At 44.8% G+C, this 19,439-nt stretch overlaps 1 protein-coding gene and 1 long non-coding RNA gene across 5 annotated transcripts in view; one reads left to right on the top strand and one right to left on the bottom strand.

Moving 5' to 3' along the window:
- Positions 1–4,306: 4,306 nt before the first annotated feature.
- On the bottom strand, positions 4,307–13,308 carry LOC143840372 (uncharacterized). 3 transcript variants are annotated; one of them, XR_013232154.1, is made up of 5 exons: positions 12,908–13,306; positions 12,604–12,781; positions 8,218–8,310; positions 7,706–7,920; positions 4,307–4,428 (listed from the first exon to the last, which is right to left on the bottom strand). It is a non-coding gene; the product is annotated as an uncharacterized LOC143840372 (long non-coding RNA). The 3 variants fall into 3 exon arrangements; XR_013232152.1 differs by having other exon boundaries at positions 7,706–8,310; positions 12,908–13,308; XR_013232153.1 differs by lacking the exon at positions 8,218–8,310 and having other exon boundaries at positions 12,908–13,302.
- A 28-nt stretch (positions 13,309–13,336) lies between these two features.
- Positions 13,337–19,439, top strand: part of TM9SF2 (transmembrane 9 superfamily member 2) — a 32,969-nt gene continuing 26,866 nt past the window's right edge. Inside the window, exons 1-2 of one of the 2 annotated variants that reach the window (XM_077343825.1) lie at positions 13,337–13,594; positions 17,011–17,078. In XM_077343825.1, coding sequence (XP_077199940.1) covers positions 13,463–13,594; positions 17,011–17,078 — 200 coding nt within the window. In that variant the 5' untranslated portion in view covers positions 13,337–13,462. The remainder of the gene's footprint in view (positions 13,595–17,010; positions 17,079–19,439) is intronic. The other variant, XM_077343824.1, reaches the window with a different exon arrangement.

Genomic DNA, 19,439 nt, shown 5'->3' with positions numbered 1-19,439 from the left:
ATTTCTTGCATTTCTTTTTCTTTGGGATGGTTTTAGTTGCTACCTCTTGTACAATGTTGCGAACCTCCGTCCATAGTTCTTCAGGCACTCTGTCTATCAGATCTAATTCCTTAAATCTATTTGTCACCTCCACTGTGTATTCGTCAGGGATATGATTTAGTTCATACCTGAGTGGCCTAGTGCTTTTCCCTACATTCTTCAATTTAAGCCTAAATTTTGCAACAAGAAGCTCATGATCTGAACCACAATCAGCTCCTGGTCTTGTTTTTATTGACTGGATAGAACTTTTCCATCTTTGGCTGCAGAGCACATAGTCAATCTGATTTCTGTGTTGACCGTCTGGTGATGTCCATGTGTAGAGTCGTCTCTTGGGTTGCTGGAAAAGAGTGTTTGCTATGACCATTGTATTCTCTTGACAAAATTCTACCAGCCTGTGCCCTGCTTCATTTTGTACTCCAAGGCCAAACTTGCCTGTTATCCCAGTTATCTTTTGGCTTCCTACTTTAGCATTCCAATCCCCCATGATGATAAGCACATCATTTTTGGGCGTTGCTTCTAGAAGGTGTTGTAGGGCTTCATAGAACTGATCAACTTCATCCTCTTCAGCAGCAGTGGTTGGGGCGTAGACCTGGATCACTGTGATGTTGAATGGTTTGCCTTGGATTCGAACTGAGATCATTCTGTCATTTTGGGGATTGTATCCCAAGACTGCTTTTCCTACTCTCTTATTGATTATGAAGGCTACTCCATTTCTTCTGCGAGATTCTTGTCCACAGTAGTATACCTGATGGTCATCTGAATTAAATTCACCCATTCCTGTCCATTTTAGTTCACTGATTCCTAAAATGTCGATGTTCAGTCTTCTCATTTCTTGTTTAACCACGTCCAGCTTGCCTTGATTCATGGATCTGACGTTCCAGGTTCCTATGGAATAAAAATCTTTACAGCATCGGACTGTCTTTTCGCCACCAGTTACTTCCACAACTGAGCGTCCTTTCGGCTTTGGCCCAGCCGCTTCATTCATTCTGGCGCTACTCGTACTAGCCGTCTGCTCATCCCCAGTAGCATATTGGACACCTTCCGACCTGAGGGGCTCATCTTCCAGCGTCATATCGTTATGCCTATTGGAACTGTCCATAGAGTTTTCATGGCAAAGATACTGGAGTGGTTTGCCATTTCCTTCACCAGTGGATCACCTTTTGTCAGAGCTCTCAGCTATGACCTGTCCGTCTTGGGTGGCCCTGCACGGCATAGCTCATAGCTTCACTGAACTACGCAAGCCCCCTTGCCACAACAAGGCAGTGATCCTTGAAGGGGGCAGGTATAGCTACTTGAACTCTATCTGGGACCAGGAGACCTAGCTACAATGATCCATGCAACAGTCACCTCCAGGTTGGATTACTGCAGCTCTCTGTTTGTGGGACTATCCTTGGTCCTGATCCAGAAATTACAGCTGGTGCAGAATGTGGCTGCATGGGTCCTTATGAGAAACCTGTGGACAGCCCATATTCAACCTGCCCTCCAGCAACTGCCTTGGCTACCGGTGGAACTCCTGATCAGGTTCAGGCTTTTGATACTGACCTTTAAGGCCCTATGCAGTCTAGGCCCTGTGTATCTGAGGGGCCCTGCTAACACTAATTTTAGAAAGGGGAAGCGGACCTTGGGTGATGCCAAAGTTTCCTGTGGTTATTAACCTGTGATGATGAACATGCATGAATGAACTTGGCTTGTCTGTAAACCTGTCTTTGAAGCATACCTTTCCAGTGACATCTGAACTTCCACAATATCTGTTTGTGGAGGGCATCCTGGGAGATATGACATTTGAGCATGAAACAGAAATAACGATGAGGCTTATATGATAAATGAAGTGTTTGAAGGGGCAGGGGATGTGATCTTTAGCATCTGTCTGAGCAACAGTCGTTGTTGCTCATTAGTACAAGGCAAGTGGTGTTCAGAAGGGGTTTGCCATTGCCTGCCTCTGTGTATCAACCTTGGTCTTCCTTGGTAGGCTCTCCTCTAAATACTAACCAGGGTTGACTCTGCTTAGCTCCAGATATCTGAGAAGACAAGATTGGCCTAGCCTGAGACATCCAGGTCCACATAGGTGGTCGTAGGGACCACTTTTTAAAATAAAATATTAAAACCAGTCAAATAAAATATAACTGAATGCAGATGAATCAAAATGACTCAATTCTGCTGCCATTTTAATACTGAAGCTCCAAACCAAACATCTCACAGTCCCAAAATGTGAAATGTTTGGTAAATGAGCACTTTTGAATACTGTTTGTGTAGGGTAGATACAAAGGTTAAGGACCATTTCAAGTTATAAGAGTTTTAGGACCATTATAGTCTAAGGGAAGAGATTTAACCAAAATAACGTAGTTTCCCTGTTATCTGACTCCCTCTACCGTACCACAGTTAATTGTGCAGTTTGACAAATTTAACAGGATTTCCTGTTTTGAGTGTGCTCATTGCTCATGTCTCTGATTGACAGAACATTTGTTTGTTTTAAAAATCACTGCTTTTAAGTTTACAGATATATGGATCAAGATTGACAGGCACAGTCAGATCAGGACTTTTCTCATTCCAGGTAATATTTAAACTGTGAACATAAAGCTGGGAACAAAGAAAAGAGAGATTTTAGAGTGAGATCTTTCCCAGCATTCACAATGAAATAATCACCATAAATGCATTTGAATGCAAAAATTACAGCTCATCTGGATTCTTTACATTTAAAGTTGGCACGGAGAAAATGACTGTTTCTGCACAAGGAATCTGCCACTGGACAGCCTCTGGTTGCTGGTGGGTTTTAGAGCCCCCTCCACATAATGTTGCCTGCATCCCAAGGCTGTCCAGGGGCTGGCACACATTTTGCCCAAATTTGCCTTGGGATGAGGGAAATCGCAAAAAGTGGATTTGCCACTTTTGATCTCGCATCCCATTGGTGAACAGCCAGTGACCAACCAGGGGCCAGCTCGTATGGAGGGGGAAGGATGGAATAGTCTCTTTAGCATTGTCCTGCCCTTGCACCCACCCTCCCCTCTCCATTTCCTGCTCTGAGTAATTTCTTTTTAATGGCACAGTCTGCGTTGCAACACAACTGCAAAGCTACATTGTCAAAGGTGTAATAAAATCTTCTGCAAAGTGTCCATGGTCTTTTTGGGATCAGGCAGAAAAAGCACAGTCTGTTTCTGTTTTCTGGAGGTGGGAAATGAACTGGGAGAGCTGTTCCACTGAGAGGGGGGTGGGCAGGTGATCAAGCAGTCTGTTCCAGAGCCAAAGATGGATAACCCACCACCTCCCGAGGAAGCCTGTTCCACTGGGGGGGGGGGGGGGAGCAGGTGATCAAGCAGTCTTCTCCTGATCATCCAGGAGTCTGAGTGCTTTGTTTCAACCATTTAGAAAAAATGACTTTCAGGCTCCAGTTACCATGTCCAGGTCACAAAATGAATGTTTTCTTGGTTTATCTAATCCTTTTGATAAATGTACTGTGGTGGCTCAGTTTTTTTCATTGATGCAAAGTTTTAAATACTCTGATACTACTGATCTATATAGGGGTGGGGATACCAGCCAACTTCTAGTGATGTGCACATTTTGATTGTCAGTGGAGACACCTCAGAGTAGTATCTGCGCTTGGAGTTATCGCTTGGTTTGCAATTTTCCAGGTACAGTCCTAAACTTATAGGATCATAGAATAATAGAGTTGGAAGGTACCTCCTGGGTCATCTAGTCCAACCCCTGCGCTATGCAGGACACTCACAACCCTATCGCTCATCCAGTGTAACTTGCCACCCCCTTGAACCTTCACGGAATCAGCCTCTCCATCAGATGGCTATCCAGAGCCAAAGATGGATAACCCACCACCTCCTGAGGAAGCCTGTTCCACTGAGAAACCCCTATGACTGTCAGGAACTTCTTCCGGAAGTTTAGACAAAATTTCTTTTGAATTAATTTCATCCCATTAGTTCTGGCTTGTCCCTCTGGGGCAAGAGAGAACAACTCTGCTCCATCTTCTACATGGTAGCCTTTTAAATATTTGAAGAAGCTCCCCCAACCTTTCCTCATATGTTTTGGTCTCCAAACACTTCACCATCTTTGTTGCCCTCCTCTGGACACGCTCCAGTTTGTCTACAAAGTTTGTTTACAAGCCTCTTACCTTCTGCTAGCCCAAAGGATGTCATGTGTTTAGAAATATGTGTATATGTTTGTGTCTTCAGATGTATACTATGAATATCCTGCCACTGAATATCTGTCTGCCTATCAGAAATGGAATGTTCGATATTAATTTTTATTGCATGGCCAGCCTGATTCTAAGAACAAGAAAATACGTTTATTTATTAGGCTACGAATAATGTTTTCATTAGAGGACAGGAAGGCCTGGAAGATCATTGCCCATGGGGTCGCGATGGGTCGGACACGACTTTGCACCTAACAACAACAACAAATGTTTTCATTAGTGTTGTACAGTCTCTTCCTGTCAGTTTGTAAAGATAATAGAAAATCCATTACAATTGGGGGGGGGGGGGGGCAGGGGGAAATCTAAAACAGGCTCTATTTAGCTTATAACAAGAAACTATCTTACAGCAAAAACATTAATAATGGCCATTATAGAACTAGCAATTTCCCTGAATGCCACGAGAGGTCAGCATTTCAACAAATTCCCACGACCATACAAGTAAAAATTATGTAAACCTTGAACACAACTGGATTTTAGATTATTTCAGGGCCTCACCTATGGGCCTGGGTATTCCATGTAAACCTCCCAAATATTACCTGTGACATTCTACCCTTCTCTTTTAGAAACAATTTGGCCTAAGTAGATCCATGGGTATATGAAATATTGTACATCTTGATGAGATGCCCATGTTTTAAATATTTATCACCACATACTCCACGGCTGAACATCTTTGCAACAGTAAGGCCCATTCTGTGTATTACGAGTTAAAGTTATGGAGTGCTCAGTTTGAATTTTACCATTGAGGAAGACTTTTAGCTGAAAAATGTTTGGTATTGGTTCTTGTATGTGGGCATAATCTGTACTGTAATCATATGCAGAACCATAGGATCGTGGTTTTTAAAAGATTTTAGTACCTTTGATAGTATAATTAAATTATGTAAGATATTTTGTACATTAGCACTACAAACGCTTTTAGTTTCTTTTTCGTGAAGTGAGGCAATCATCAGATAACCCCTTTACCGTGCCCCGTATAAAACAGTCCACAGGTCAGCTCAAAAAAACTCTGTGAACAAGCTTCTGATCCTAGTCAACTTGGTGACGATCATGCAGCTCCAGCCTCTCAACTAATCCTTAGCTTTCTCTGGACAAGGTGTCTTCAGTCATAATGGCTCATTTTAAAGAGGGGCTGGGTCTCAAATCAGCCTGGAAACTTTGCCTTCTAGTTGCATGAATCTCCTGCTATTATACCTGATCAGACATACTAGATCAGTTCCCCTAGAGAAAATTGCTGCTTTGGAAAGTGGACTCTGTGGCATTATATTCTGCTGAGATCCTGCCACACCCCAATTCCACCTACTCCTGGGCCCACCCCCAAAGTCTCCAGGTATTTCCAGACACAGAGTTGGCAGCCCTAGTTATAGCCTATGTCAGGGGTAGTCAACCTGTGGTCCTCCAGATGTCCATGGACTACAATTCCCATGAGCCCCTGCCAGCAAATGCTGGCAGGGGCTCATGACAATTGTAGTCCATGGACATCTGGAGGACCACAGGTTGACTACCCCTGGCCTATCGAATCTCTTATCTTACAATATAAAGGAATGTTCCAAAGCCTCTGTAAAGATCCCTGCCCATGCCAGGAGGCTTTGGAATGTTCAGCTTCACAGGCAAAGCTGAACCAGCGAAGATGAGGGGGATATTTAAAGGGAATGTGTGACTGTGTACCAGCTGATAATGACAGCCATGTGGCTGTCATTATCAACTGTAACACAGGGGGTGGTCCCTTTAAAAACTCCCCCTCAGCCTGAGAAGGTAGGGTGGAGTATTTAAACAGAGTGGGGCCCCATGATTGTCATTATCAGCTGTAATGCGCACACTGCTCCTTTTAAATATCCCCCTCAGCCTGTAAAGCCTTCCTGCAGCCTGATGGGGAGGTATGGGGGGGGGGCACCCAGCAAGCGGCTCTCCCGATGAGAAAGATGCTTGCCAGCTCCTTAAACTCCCTCCCCACCACTCTTTCAGGGCACAGAGAGAAGGCTGCCTAGTATGCATTGCATTTCAGCACGCAACAGGCTTTGTTAGCCAAAGCCTATCTTAGCATTGGTACATCTTTCGTTAGTTGCTTCATTTTGTTGCCTGATTTAAAGCACCTTTTGCCCCCAAAGCAACTTGCACCATTCTCTGCTCCATTTTATCCTCTCAACCGCCCAAATAAGTAAGCTGAGTGGCCCAAGGTCATTCAGCAAGCTTCCTTGGTGGGGGGGACTTGAATCTGGGTTTCCTAGATGCTAGTCTGATGCTCTAACTGCTATAGCATATGTCCTGAGAAAGGTAAATTGAAGTAAGGCTGCAAGTCTCCCATAGAATACATGTTTAGGATTGCACGGTTAATGGGAGTAAAACATTTTGCAGCTCTCTGATTGCGGCCCAACCAGGGACCACGTCTCCTGAAAGGGCCTATATTCTCGTGAGGCCTTTCTTTTTTGTTCTCTCCAGAGCTACTTCCCAACGTTCTTTTTATGTAGTGATTTCCATGCAATAAAACTTTTACTGTACCTTGCTGACTGGTGCCATACAGTATATATGTTAGAGTAGAATTATTGCCTTGCTTATACAGCAAGTTTTATTTGTGTAGGAGTACAGTGGTCTACTGGCTTTAGTTAGGTAATAAAGTTTTATAATGAGTCTGGAGTGCCCCTTACTTAAAAGCAGCGGCTTTAGTTTTAATCTCTTTGCATGTTTATTATAAATGTGTTTTGGTTTATCAGGAAGAGGGGGAGGCAGAGAAACATTCCACCTTCAAGTATAATGACTTGGTTGCTTGGCTAGTCAAAGTCTATAAATGTGAACATGTCTTAATTTACAAAGTGAGCACATAAAGCTCAGAGAGTTTTCATGGTTAGTGTTTACAAGAGAGAATCTGACCATATTTTTAATGATGAACATTCATGATATGACTCTTGGTCAGATTGGCAAATGTGATACAAGGATTAAGAACGGTGGATTCTGATCTGGAGAACTGGGCTGGATTCCTCATTCCTTCACATGAAACCTGTTGGGGGACCCTGGGCCAGTCACAGTTCTCTCAGAACTCACTCAGCCCTACCTACCTCACAAGGTGGCTGTTGTGGGGAGAGGAAGGGAAAGGCAATTGGAAGCTGCTTTGAGACTCCTTAAGGTTGAGAAACGTGGGGTATAAATACCTTTTTCCTGTATTTTCTTAAGGTAGGGGAGAGAGAGAATGACTTTTAATGTGGTTCTCTTTTCTCTCCTCCTTAAAAAACTCAATTATTAGCAAATAATGCCTCATCTATATTGGATACGAATCATACATTAAAGTTTGGGAAAATTTCTTGCCACGGTTTCTTGACTTTCCCTGGTTATAACAGCAACCCACCGGAATTCTAGATGATAGTAAACCATAGACCCTGTGATCAGAAGAAACATGAAGTGTTTTCCCTCCTATCATTCTGAAGTTGTTTCTAATGAAAGGAAATGACTAAAATACTTTGAAAGGGTTTTTTTCCTCACCTTTTTCACAGCCAGGTTCAGTCTGTAGGCAAGGACATGCTGCGGGCATTACACTTCCCATGGGTGGTTCTGCAGTGTGGGGCTACCCAATCCTAGGGGGAACAAAGAGGAGGAGAAACAAGAGCAAGGATGGAAGAAACAGAAACAGAATGGGAGGGAGTCAGTGGAGACGAATAGGATTCACCCTTCTTCCTCTGTCCTTTTCCTTATGCTACCTAAAAAGAAGAGAATTTAAATTAATCCAGGTTGCCGTTCCTGTTATGTTGTTGTTGATCAAGTCCATTGAAATTATATTGATTTAAAACCACTGCTGGATTATTGTTGACGTTACTTTTGACTATGTTATATGTTTAGGTTCTTTCTTGTATCACTCTGTGATGTTATATGTAAACCGCCCTGAACCGTAAGGGAGGGCAGCATAAAAATCGAACGAACGAACAAATGATCAATTGGTGGCAAGGGAAGGCCAAGCTGGCCTCAATCATCCCGACACCTCAAATGTTCCTACTCACAGGATTTGCCAACACTGGGTTCGGAAATTGGGGGAGAAATCTCAGGAGGGTAGAACATCTGAAAGCAGCCATTGTCTCCATGAGAATTGATCACTGTGGATTGGAGATAAGTTTATTATATTCAAAATATTTCTGTCATCCTTCCACCCAAATAGGGAACCCAAGGTGGTGACCATCAAGGCCTTAAATAGGATTCTCAATCTCCACAGCCTGGAGATCTCCCAGAATTACAACTGATCTCCTGATGACAGAGATCAGTCTCCCTGGAGATTCACTGTTTCCCCTGAGGCCATGGTTTCCCCATCATGCCCTCGCCAGGCTCCGTGGGCAGAGTAATTAACGCAGCAAAGGTAGTCATTTGATGCAAATGAAGAGAAACCTTATACAGGAACTAACAGACTTGATAGCAATAAAAGAGAGACAGAGAGTCTCTTGCCTAGAGGTTGGCAACACTGTCCTGCAGCATACATGATCTTTATTGAATTATTTACATACTAGGCTTCAAAGCCCGCTCGTAAGAGTGAGCTTTGAAAGGAGGGCCACAGTGGTGGCCCCCGCACTCCCGAGGACCCCCTTCATGGGGGTCCTGCCCACCCCCACCCCCATCCCCACCAAGTCCCCGGCTTCTGTGTGGGCCTCAGAGCAGGGCCGCCGCGTCCCCAACGTGGCAGACCTGCTCAGAGGCCCACAGGGAATTATTATTAATTAAAAACAAACAAACAGAACCATACAACAGACAGCACCAAAGACCTCTCATGACATGAAACAAATGAATCACAGTCTTTTCCTCCAGACAAAAGTTCTTTCAAGTCCTGAGGCACAGAGAACCATGGAGCTGAGCAGCTGATCTCTCTCATCCTTAGCTAGAGTTCTGTCTCTCTCTCCTTTTTCGGCTTTTGACTGCGGAGATGCCATTTTTCAGGCTTTGATGTACCTGGAAGTAATGTCATCTGGCCATGCCTCCCTCCCACCCACACAGGAGCTTCAGCCGGTAAAGGTTTAAATGGCCAGGGCCCCTCCCTTTCCTACCCCTTCCAGGCCAGTCATTGGCCACTTTGGGAGGAGGCGGTTCAGCCTGCCCAAATAAGGGAAGGATTTATTATTATTATTATTATTATTATTATTATTATTATTATTATTATTATTATTATTATAAAACTCTTTTCTCATTGCTTGGAGTTGGAAATAGCAGAAACAGAGTGGGAGGGCTCCCCCCAGCTGCTCCCACACTACAGTACTATTGAGGAAGGTACCGTGGTTGGGAAACCCTGCTTTAGGGGCTGCAAAGTACTTGGGTATGGTATAGTACAGCTCACCTCTAGCTGCTTAGCAATGGAACTCAGTAATCAGGGAGACTTCAGAGCTTCTCTTCTGGGCAGCAGTTTGGTTTATATGTCGTTCAACCTGATATCATTTATTATAAATTTCCCCCCATCTTAAGGAAGTCAGCTTTCCCAGTGTTTGCTTTTTAACACTCTCTTGTATAAGCCACCTATTTGATCCATGCAACGATCACTTCTAGATTACACTTCTGTAACTCTCTCTACACGGACCTTCCCTTGTCTCTGACCCGGAAATTACAGTTAGTGAAAAATGTGGCCGCTAGAGTCCTCACGAGATCATCTTGGAAGACCCACGTCCAGCCTATGCTGAGGCAGCTGCATTGGTTACCCACTGGCTTCTGGATCAAGTTCAAAGTTTTGGTTCTTACCTTTAAGGCCATCCACTGCCTGGGCTCTGCTTATCTGGAGGACCACTTGTCTCCTTATACCCACCCCGTAGGGCTCTTCACTCTGCGGGTATGAATCTGTCAGTGGCCCCTGTCCCCTGGGAGGCTTGACTAGTCTCAATGAGGTCCTGGCCCTGACCTGGTGGAATAAGCTCCTGGAAGAGCTGAGGGCCCTGATAGAGCTGTCATTGTTCTGTGGGGACTATAAGACAAAGCTCTTCCATCAGGCATTTGGTTGAGGCCAGGCCAGGAAGATTGGGTCCCTCTCTATATAGGCCCTGTGGGGACACTGCCTTTAATATCTGGGCATAGTCTCTCTCCCGAGGATGACGGTGGCTATTGGGGATAGGTTGGGGAGGGGGTGGGTTTTTAGATTGTTTTTCCACCATCTTGGATATTGTTATTGTTGAAGGGTCATATTATATTTTATTATGTCATGTTGTATTTTATCTTTTACTGTAAATCACCATGAGCCAGACTGGTTTTGGGAGTGGCGGGAATAAATCTAAAATATATCCAGGTTTCTCCCTTGTACAACCTGCTGGACATGTTTTACTGAATGATCACTTCAGTTTTCTAAACACAGGGATGGACTGAAATATTTTAGTAATTGGATCTGTGAAGTTTTCCCCTTTCTAGTATCACAGCTTGTATTTTATCGGCCTGCATGGTATTGATTAGGCCCAATTTTGCTCCTTTGGAGAAAATTCAGGCAGGTTTTCTCAGAGCCTTCTTTAGTGCCCCGATTATACAGCCAATGGGATACTCTGTCAGGAGGCAAGCTTGATAAAAGTAGAGATAGGGCATGGATAGTAATAATTAACTACTGACTGAGACTTTACCTTCAATCTACAGGCCTTATACCTTTCTCAACCCACCTGGTGCACAGAGATAATTAACAAACTTCCCCAAATAGGATTAGCTCCTGAACAATGACTAGAAATGGGATGTAGGCCAGCAAAACAATTGGTTTATCAACACCTTATGTATACTGAGCTGCAAAAGTAGATGGCCCTCCTTCCAAACCCATATAAGCTATTGAAGTCTTGGCGGTGGGGGTAGTCTAGCTCTCCATACTTAACACATATATATTATCATAACTTGCTAAATTCTGATGGGCTTTTTCAAGAGCTTGTTTCAGTGCATTTCCATCAGCATTGCTTAGTGGAAGATTTCAGCATGTGCCTATGAAGGATCAAATGTGCGCTTGCAGTTTGGCTGCAATTGAATTGATTACTCATATTTTACTGCACTGTGATTTTTACCAGGATATCAGAAGTAGTCTAAATTTCACCTTTGCTACTGCGGCTCTCTAGATATATTGATTATTTGTTAGTTAATCTCTTACTTTCAGATAAAGACAATTCCATTTTTTATACAGTGGTGAAGTTCTGTTATATTGCCAGTAGAGAGCAAAAAATTTTGGATGATGTTAAGTGATTTGGTTGTTAATTTAATAAAGTTACTGTGGTTTTATGTATGTTCTGATGCTGGTCAAGACGAATGAATGAATGATCTCATACCAGACCAGGAAATTCCGTAGAACTGAAGTATGTTTGTACAGGTTTCTAAACCAACCTTGGCCAGGGCCAGCCAGGTCTGAGTCATAGCTCTGCTGAAGACAGAACTTCCTCTTCTCTGCTTCTGTTTAGAGGGGCAGGAAGAGGAAGTCATATTCTTCAACTGCAGTCATAGACAGTGAATATTGATTCCTGCATCCTATCCCCAAAACCTATCCAAAATATTCTATTTAATTTGTGCCTAGGACCTTATTGGAGAGCAGTTGGATGTTACAATAACTGAGACACTAATGAGATGGCACATGGAGCTTCCAAAGCAGCTTGGTTTGGTGAATTTCCCATTCTGCCTTTTCTTTGCCATGACATTGCTCCCCTTCATGTGAATTAATACGAAAGAGCACAAAAATTACCCCCAGCAGCTATTCTCTCCTTTCTTTAACCTGCCTGTCTTCTGTGGATCTGTTGTGTAAGTGTGAGGGAATCTCAAGGAGGTCTAGTAGTGGTGTCACTGAGTAGTCATAAAGCTCAGGTCATCCAAGCTTTAGCCAGGGGTGGTCAAACTGTGGTTCTCCAGATGTACATGAAATACAATTCCCATGTGTCCCTGCCATCATGTGCTGGTAGGGGCTTGCGGGAATTGTAGTTCATGGACATCTGGAGAGCTACAGTTTGGCCACCCCCGCACCATACCAACTTTCATATGATATTATTAATATAGCACTGTAGGGCTGCATTGCAGGTAAGAAGGATCTGGTGATGCAGTTAAGGAACAGTGACAATAGCTGTTTTTCTGGTAAGTGGTTGGGGTCAGGTTCTGGTTTCCAGCCAGCCTTGATCGCTTTATGTAAACACCAATATTCTAGCACAACGTGTACTTATTTGCCAAAGGTGATAAGCGGCAGTCTTACCCCTAAAAGTGTTATGGAGAAAACTTATAGAATCATACCAATAGAAAGGGTAATACAGGCCACCTAATTTCACTCTTCTTTAAGTGAAATCCAGTGTGGCATAGAGGTTAGAGCAACAAATTCTAATGTGGAAAGCTGGGTTTTATTTTCTACTCCTCCACATGCAGACAGTTCTCTTACAGTTGCTCTTGCAGAGCAATTCTGGCTGAGCTCTCTCAGCCCCACATACCTCACAGGACATCTGTTGTGGGGAGAGGAAGGGAAAGTTGTTTTTGTTTGCCACTTTGGGACTCCAGTTGTGAAAAGTGGGGTATAAAACACCAGTTCTTCCTTTCTAAGTGACAACCTTTCAAATACTTGAAAAGCGCAATCATTTTCTCCCTTCAGGTGGAATATTTCCAAGTGTTCTGTAATGAAAGCAAGAACTGGTTAAACAGGGTCAGTTCACTCTTTTCGACTGGAAATCATCTGAGAAGCAACTAGGTATTACAAAGCAGACAGGTTGCTAAAATCTTCAGACTGCCCTGACATACCTCTGCCTCTTTACCTGCGTCATGCAAAATTAGAAATGCGCTGCCAAACCATCCAGGCTGGTCATCTAGCTGTGGCCACATAGGGAATATGCTAGGGGCTCATGTTAATTGCAGTCCACGGACATCTCGAGAGCCACAGTTTGGCCACCGCTGTCCAGATTCTGCAGGGTGGTCCAGATACAGGGGTGGCCAGATGTCCTCTCCAGGTGCCTCTCCAGATGTCCACCTGGTAGCAGCGGCTCATGGGAATTGTAGTCACCCGGAGAGCCAGTCTGGCGTCCCCGATGCAGAACAAAGCAAAGTTCCGAGGACAGAACGTCCCGCCAACCACCACTGGGGGCGCTCGTCCCGCCTATCGCTATGGTAACTGCGCCAGGCCAAAGCCGGGCGATGGGCGGAAGTGATTCCCCGCGCTGCTGCGACCTCTCCTTCCCGGCCGTGCGGGCTGACGTGTCGCGGGAAGCCGGAAGTGGCGGCTGAGTTGGGGAGGTCCCGCACTCGGTCGCCGGGTCGGAGTTCTCGCTGGCCCTCGCCCTCCCGCCCGCCCCGCTCGCCATGGGCCTCCTGCGGTTCCTGCTGCCCACCGCGCTCCTGGCGGCTGCGTCGCCCCTGGCCTTGGCCTTCTACCTGCCCGGCCTGGCGCCCGTCAACTTCTGCGAAGAGAAGGCGGTCAAGGCAGACTGCAAGGTCTGTCGCCGGAGGGGGGTGGGGAGGAGGGGGCGGCGCCCCCCCTCGAGCGCCCTTGAACTTCCGGGTGGGTGGGGGAGGGGAGCGAGGGGGGATGGGGGCAGCCGACGCTGTTCCAGCTTTGGAAGAGGGCGGGGTGGCTGCTCCAAAGTGCGGTGTCTGGTTAGCATTTCTTTAGTTAACTACTAGTTTGTGTACCTCCTTTCCCCATGGATGGGCTCGGGGCGGCTCGCTACCCCAAAACTAGCATCCATAAAACGTCAGTGAGACCACCTTAAAACCATGAAGGTATATATGAATAATAATTCCCCCCCCCCCCGTTCATTTATTTTTAGCCTTCTCTTCCTCTAAGGAGTATTGGGTGTGTGTGCACGTTGTTTCTTCCCTTCCCTGCATTTTGTTCTCTGCAACAGGCCTGTAGGGAGTGTGTGGAGGGGTGTAGAATAATTCTAGGAGGACTGGGAAGAGACTTGGGGTTACTCAAATAGTGTTGTTTTATTTGTTAAGCAGCTGTCCTTTAATTCCTTGGTGTTCTGCAGTGGAAACAAGAACAGGGCTTTGACTGGCTCGCCCCCACACCCAGCTCACTCTTTTCTATTGGAGATCATCTGAGAGGTAGCTAGGTATTACACAGCAGACAGGTTGCTAAGAAGAACTTCAGGATGCCCTGGCATACCTTTGCCTCTTAACCTGTCATGCCAAATTAGACATGCACTGCCAAAACGTCTGGAAGTGGCTACATAGGGTGCTGTGTAATCTTCAGTTGTGGCTGTTGGAGATAATTTGAGAGACAGTTAGGTACTATGTAGCTTAAAAGTTGACTGTAAGCTGACTGGTTCTTCCATAGTGACAGCCAGTGGCAAGGAAACTTAATTATCTGTTCCACATGATATATCTGGTAAGGCCTTGGAGGAGGAGCATGTCTCATGGCTTAAGTGCCACTTAGCGTTTAACACCCTGAGTGGCTGTCCTGCCCCTTAGTGCCTCCTCCTCCAACCTGCTTGCCTGTCTGTCCAGCAGCCAGCCAATCACCTTCTGCCCCCCATTTCTGACGGGGGTGAAGGGGGTGGCTGAACTTGAGATGCTCAAACTTCTATTTGCAATTAACACTATTTCTTTTGCAAGGAAATGAAACAGCAAATTTGTGGTGTGCTTTGCCACATTCAGCTGTGCAGGTTTCTTTTAGGCAGCAGCATAAAAAAAGAAAATAAATCCTTTCAGTGGTCAAAGAGAAGTATAAAAAGAGTTTCCTTGCCACTTATCTTAGACTGAGCATGCTTTCTCAACCTGGCTTTCTTGAAACTCCAAAGTTTCTTGAGGGCCCTGGAAGGGTTTTTCAAATGGATGGAAGCTTAATGCATTTTAAATATATTTTTAACATTTGTTAAACATTTATCAGGTGATATGACCATATATGTCATGCCAACCTCCCCAAATGGCCAATGATGGACCTGGAGGGGGTGGGGAAGGGCCCCGGTTGGGTGTGTATGCAGCTATGCTTCCTATTCCGGGGTTTCTCGAAGTGTGAAGAATGTTTCAAGGGTTTCTCAATGATAAAAAGGTTGAGAAAGACTGCTGTAATGTGATGCTGTCACTATGGAAGGGCCAGTCAGCATAATCCACTGTTCCTTAATGAAAGCAAGAACAGAGCTTTGCCTGACCCCACCCCAGTTCAGCCTTTTTGAATCTATCAATTAAACATGCAATCTGAGAGAGTCTGGTACAGATCATGTGTCTACCAGTTATTAGAAAGCTTTATCTTTTAATGAATCTGGATGTGGCATTACACAATATACCACTGTAACTGGTGATGGCCTGTGATTGGTTTCTTGATACATACAATGTCTTCAGTGTACATAGTGCTTTTTGGAATGTCAGTAGCCAAAAATTTGGAGAGCTTCCGATATTAAATTGGCAACAGGAAGTCATCAGGGGGTTGGAAAGGTGAGATGATGGTTGCAAAGGGATGACGAGGAACATATAAGAGTTGCATTCTTTGTAGCTGATCATGAGGGTTAAGCTGAAACTGAAAGGGGAAGTGGAGTAACTATGTGTTTTCAAGGAAGTAGTTCCATGCACAGGGAGACTTTTAGGTGCCTTTAGGCATCTAATAGTGGTAGAATTGAAAGGCTAGGGATATGAGTCAGTTCAAGGCTGTGGAGACTCTTAAAGGCAAGAGCGACTGATTTGTTTGTGGTGTGGAACTAAGAAGACTTCTTTCAGCCCCAGTGTGACAAGTAGGGATTCCTTCTGTATCAGACTCTGCTATGGGCCTTGTGTAATGGTCACTTTTGCAGGATATGATGATGATCAGTGGCTTATATGGGTTTTCAAAAGTTTAGGCCATTGGTCCCCAACCTCTGGTCCGTGGCCTGGTACCGGGCCCCGGGAGCCTTGGCAGCAGGCCGCGGCTCCCTCTCCCCGCCCCTGAAGCGGCCGATTAGTTTGCAGCCCGGCAAGCTTCTTGCTGCAGGAGGGGGGGAGAGGGAAGCGTGGCCATTGGCATGCCGCTGGCGCAAATGCGCTGGCGCAAACCTGCTGTGCATGCGCGTTTGTGCCAGATGGGGGTGCAAATGTGCACATGTAGCAGTTTTGCGCATGTGCGTTTGTGCCCCTGTCAGGAGTGCAAATGCGCATGCACGGCAGGTTTGCACAGGCGCAAAACTGTTGCACGTGCATATTTGCGGCCCTGCTGGGAGCAAATACGCCTGCGCAGCAGGTCCGCACGTGCGCATTTGCATGGGCCCCGGGTCGCACTCCCCCCCCCTCCCGGCAGCGGTTCGCAACTGGAAAAAGGTTGCAGGCCGCCGTTTTAGGCCATTGTGTAGAGAGGAGATAGGCTGGGGGCTATTGTAATTAAAAAGAACTTGCAGAGTTGGTGGGTGGGTTCCTGAATGTGAGTTTTGTGGAAGTATCTGTTTGCCTACTATTGTAAACATTACAATTTAGTAAATGAATCTGAGTAGTAGAGTTCTAGTTGGGTAAGGTTTTTATGGTCTTAATATAGGAGGATATTTGTTAGTGCAGTCTTTTGTAGGCAAACACAGCATGCTGGCTATATGTCATTTATTGCTTCCTGTTGGGAAGATGGTTTCGAACCATTTACATGATGAAACTTTGGGGTAGTTTCATTTGATGCTTCTGTATTTGATAAAAGCTAGTTTAATCATTTCTTTAAAAAAAGAATTCCATGCTACGTTTTGTTTGTCTTTACTGTCTTCTGCTTCTGATTTGCAGAAAAGGAGGCATGTAGTTCTAACCTGTAAAGCATGTTCTTCTAGTACTTCAGTGGCTAGGTTGACCAGTTTGATATTTTGCTTAGGTTAATATTTTTGTCCTTTCTTGTGACACAGTGATTATTGTTATGGCTCAATCTATGTTATAATGTTTTCATTTGTATCTTGTATCTTCTGCAGTCTGCAATAGAGCTCTTTGTGAATAGACTGGACTCTGTGGAATCAGTCCTTCCATATGAATATGCTGTGTAAGTACAATGAAATCTCATTTTTTGTTTCTCGATTTATATTGCTCTATGAAGAACTGTCTGATCTTTGTTGTATTGTTTGTCTTCAGTTTAGTTGTTCAAAGCCATAGTATAGTTTGCTAAATTCTGCTCTTATTTGTCATTCACTTATTCAGTAGTAGAAATTATTTTTTCCCCTACTATATAATTTATTATATTTCTGAGGCAAGCAATTGGGTAAGATGCTTTTTGTAACTTAATGTTTATTGCTGGTCATGGTGCTAAATATATCTACTGCACTGCAGAATCACAGATGTGGGAAATTTGCCAGTAGAAAATTCAGTCTACCAGCACAAGACAAATCAGTCTGTCCAGCTGTACACAGCTGTATATAATAGAATTATGTAACAGATTAGGCAAATGATATGCTAGGATGGGGCATAGGGCCTGAAATGGTGGCTAGGTACAATGCCATAGGAAGAGGAAAGTCACGTTTGAGAGCTTTTAAAAAGTGCACAGAGAAATATGAAGACATATATATTACTAGGGGCTAAGCCCGTTGCATTCAGGAATATAACAGGCGCTAGATTAGGGGTGGGTGGAAGAACTCTGCCAACAGCCTCCCCCCAGGGACCTGGAAAGGCTGCAGACAGGTGTTAGGGAACTCATTGGCAGGGACAGGTCTCACACCGCAGGGATGAGCCTCAGAGGGAAGTGAAAGGAAGAGGGGGTGGAGGACGGAAGGTGATTGGCTGGCTGCTGGACAGACAGGCAAGCCGCTTGGAGGAGGAGGCACTCAGGGGCGGGACAGTGCTGAGTGGCACAAGCCATGAAACATGCTCCTCCTCCAAGTTCTTACCAGAAATATAATATGTGGAACAGATGGAACAGATGCTTGCAATTAAATAATTTCATTCCTATTAACATAATACTGTCTTCATGGCACAATGTTATTTCCTACTAAAGTGACTGCATGTGTCGGCATTTGAACTAGGAATGTGAGTGCTTTCTAGTCTCCATATACATGAAGAAATGATGTCATCCTGTGTCCAGAACTGGCTGCATAATTTCCCCTTTAAATAAGTGCAACACATAAGTCACTTTGACAAAAGTAGCTCAATTGTAACATAGTCATTAACTGCGGCTTCTAGGCTGGTAAGTTTCTTAAAATTTTCCCTTGTAAATTTTGTGATTGATGCAGGCATAATAACATTGAGCTTATTTGTGTCTCCTAAACCCACTGCCAAGAGCCTCTTGTGGCGCAGAGTGGTAAGGCAGCCGTCTGAAAGCTTTGCCCATGAGGCTGGGAGTTCGATCCCAGCAGCCGGCTCAAGGTTGACTCAGCCTTCCATCCTTCCGAGGTCGGTAAAATGAGTACCCAGCTTGCGGGGGGGTAAACGGTCATGACTGGGGAAGGCACTGGCAAACCACCCCGTATTGAGTCTGCCATGAAAACGCTAGAGGGCGTCACCCCAAGGGTCAGACATGACTCGGTGCTTGCACAGGGGATACCTTTACCTTTAAACCCACTGCCAGTTACCTTCTACTATGTGTTCTAAAGAGATTAGCAGTTAATTTATGGGTATTTGTCTGTCTGCTATGTTCAAACCATTCTAGGATTATATTTCCTTAATCTGTTCCAGTATTTTTAAGAGTTGCATGTTGAAGTTAAAAATGTCTTTTTGAAGATTCCCCAAAGTGTTGATCCTGATCATTTAGAATTTTCTAGAACTTTAAATACATATGCATCTACAAAACTTTGCCAAAAGACCCAACCATTTCCATATATTAGGAAAGGGTCTTTAAAGGTAAAGGTAAAGGTATCCCCTGTGCAAGCACCGAGTCATGTCTGACCCTTGGGGTGACGCCCTCTAGCGTTTTCATGGCAGACTCAATACGGGGTGGTTTGCCAGTGCCTTCCCCAGTCATTACCGTTTACCCCCCAGCAAGCTGGGTACTCATTTTACCTCGGAAGGATGGAAGGCTGAGTCAACCTTGAGCCGGCTGCTGGGATTGAACTCCCAGCCTCATGGGCAAAGCTTTCAGACGGCTGCCTTACCACTCTGCGCCACAAGAGGCTCTAAAGGGTCTTTACGAAGGGTCAAATCTCACATTGACACCCCCCCCCCAATTTGGAAACCATGTATCTTCACTCCTCCCTCATTTCTTCCTCATGTCCCACTTCTGCCTACTCTTTTCCATCTCACCTAGCAGCAGCTATTTCACTTACAGCTTCAGCTGCTGGGACTAGAGACAGAACATTTTCAAGAACATTTAATTTTCCCTTGCTACAGTAGCTGCTTTAGGTGATACTCAGCTGTGCTAGCAAGGCTGAAATTCTGTCCCCTTCTGGAGTCAGTGACAACACAGAGGCAGTGACAG

Source organism: Paroedura picta, chromosome 6, assembly GCF_049243985.1.
Source record: "Paroedura picta isolate Pp20150507F chromosome 6, Ppicta_v3.0, whole genome shotgun sequence".
Taxonomy (NCBI): domain Eukaryota; kingdom Metazoa; phylum Chordata; class Lepidosauria; order Squamata; family Gekkonidae; genus Paroedura; species Paroedura picta.
Note: the sequence above shows the minus strand (reverse complement) of the source record. Positions and strands in the feature narration are given on the sequence as shown.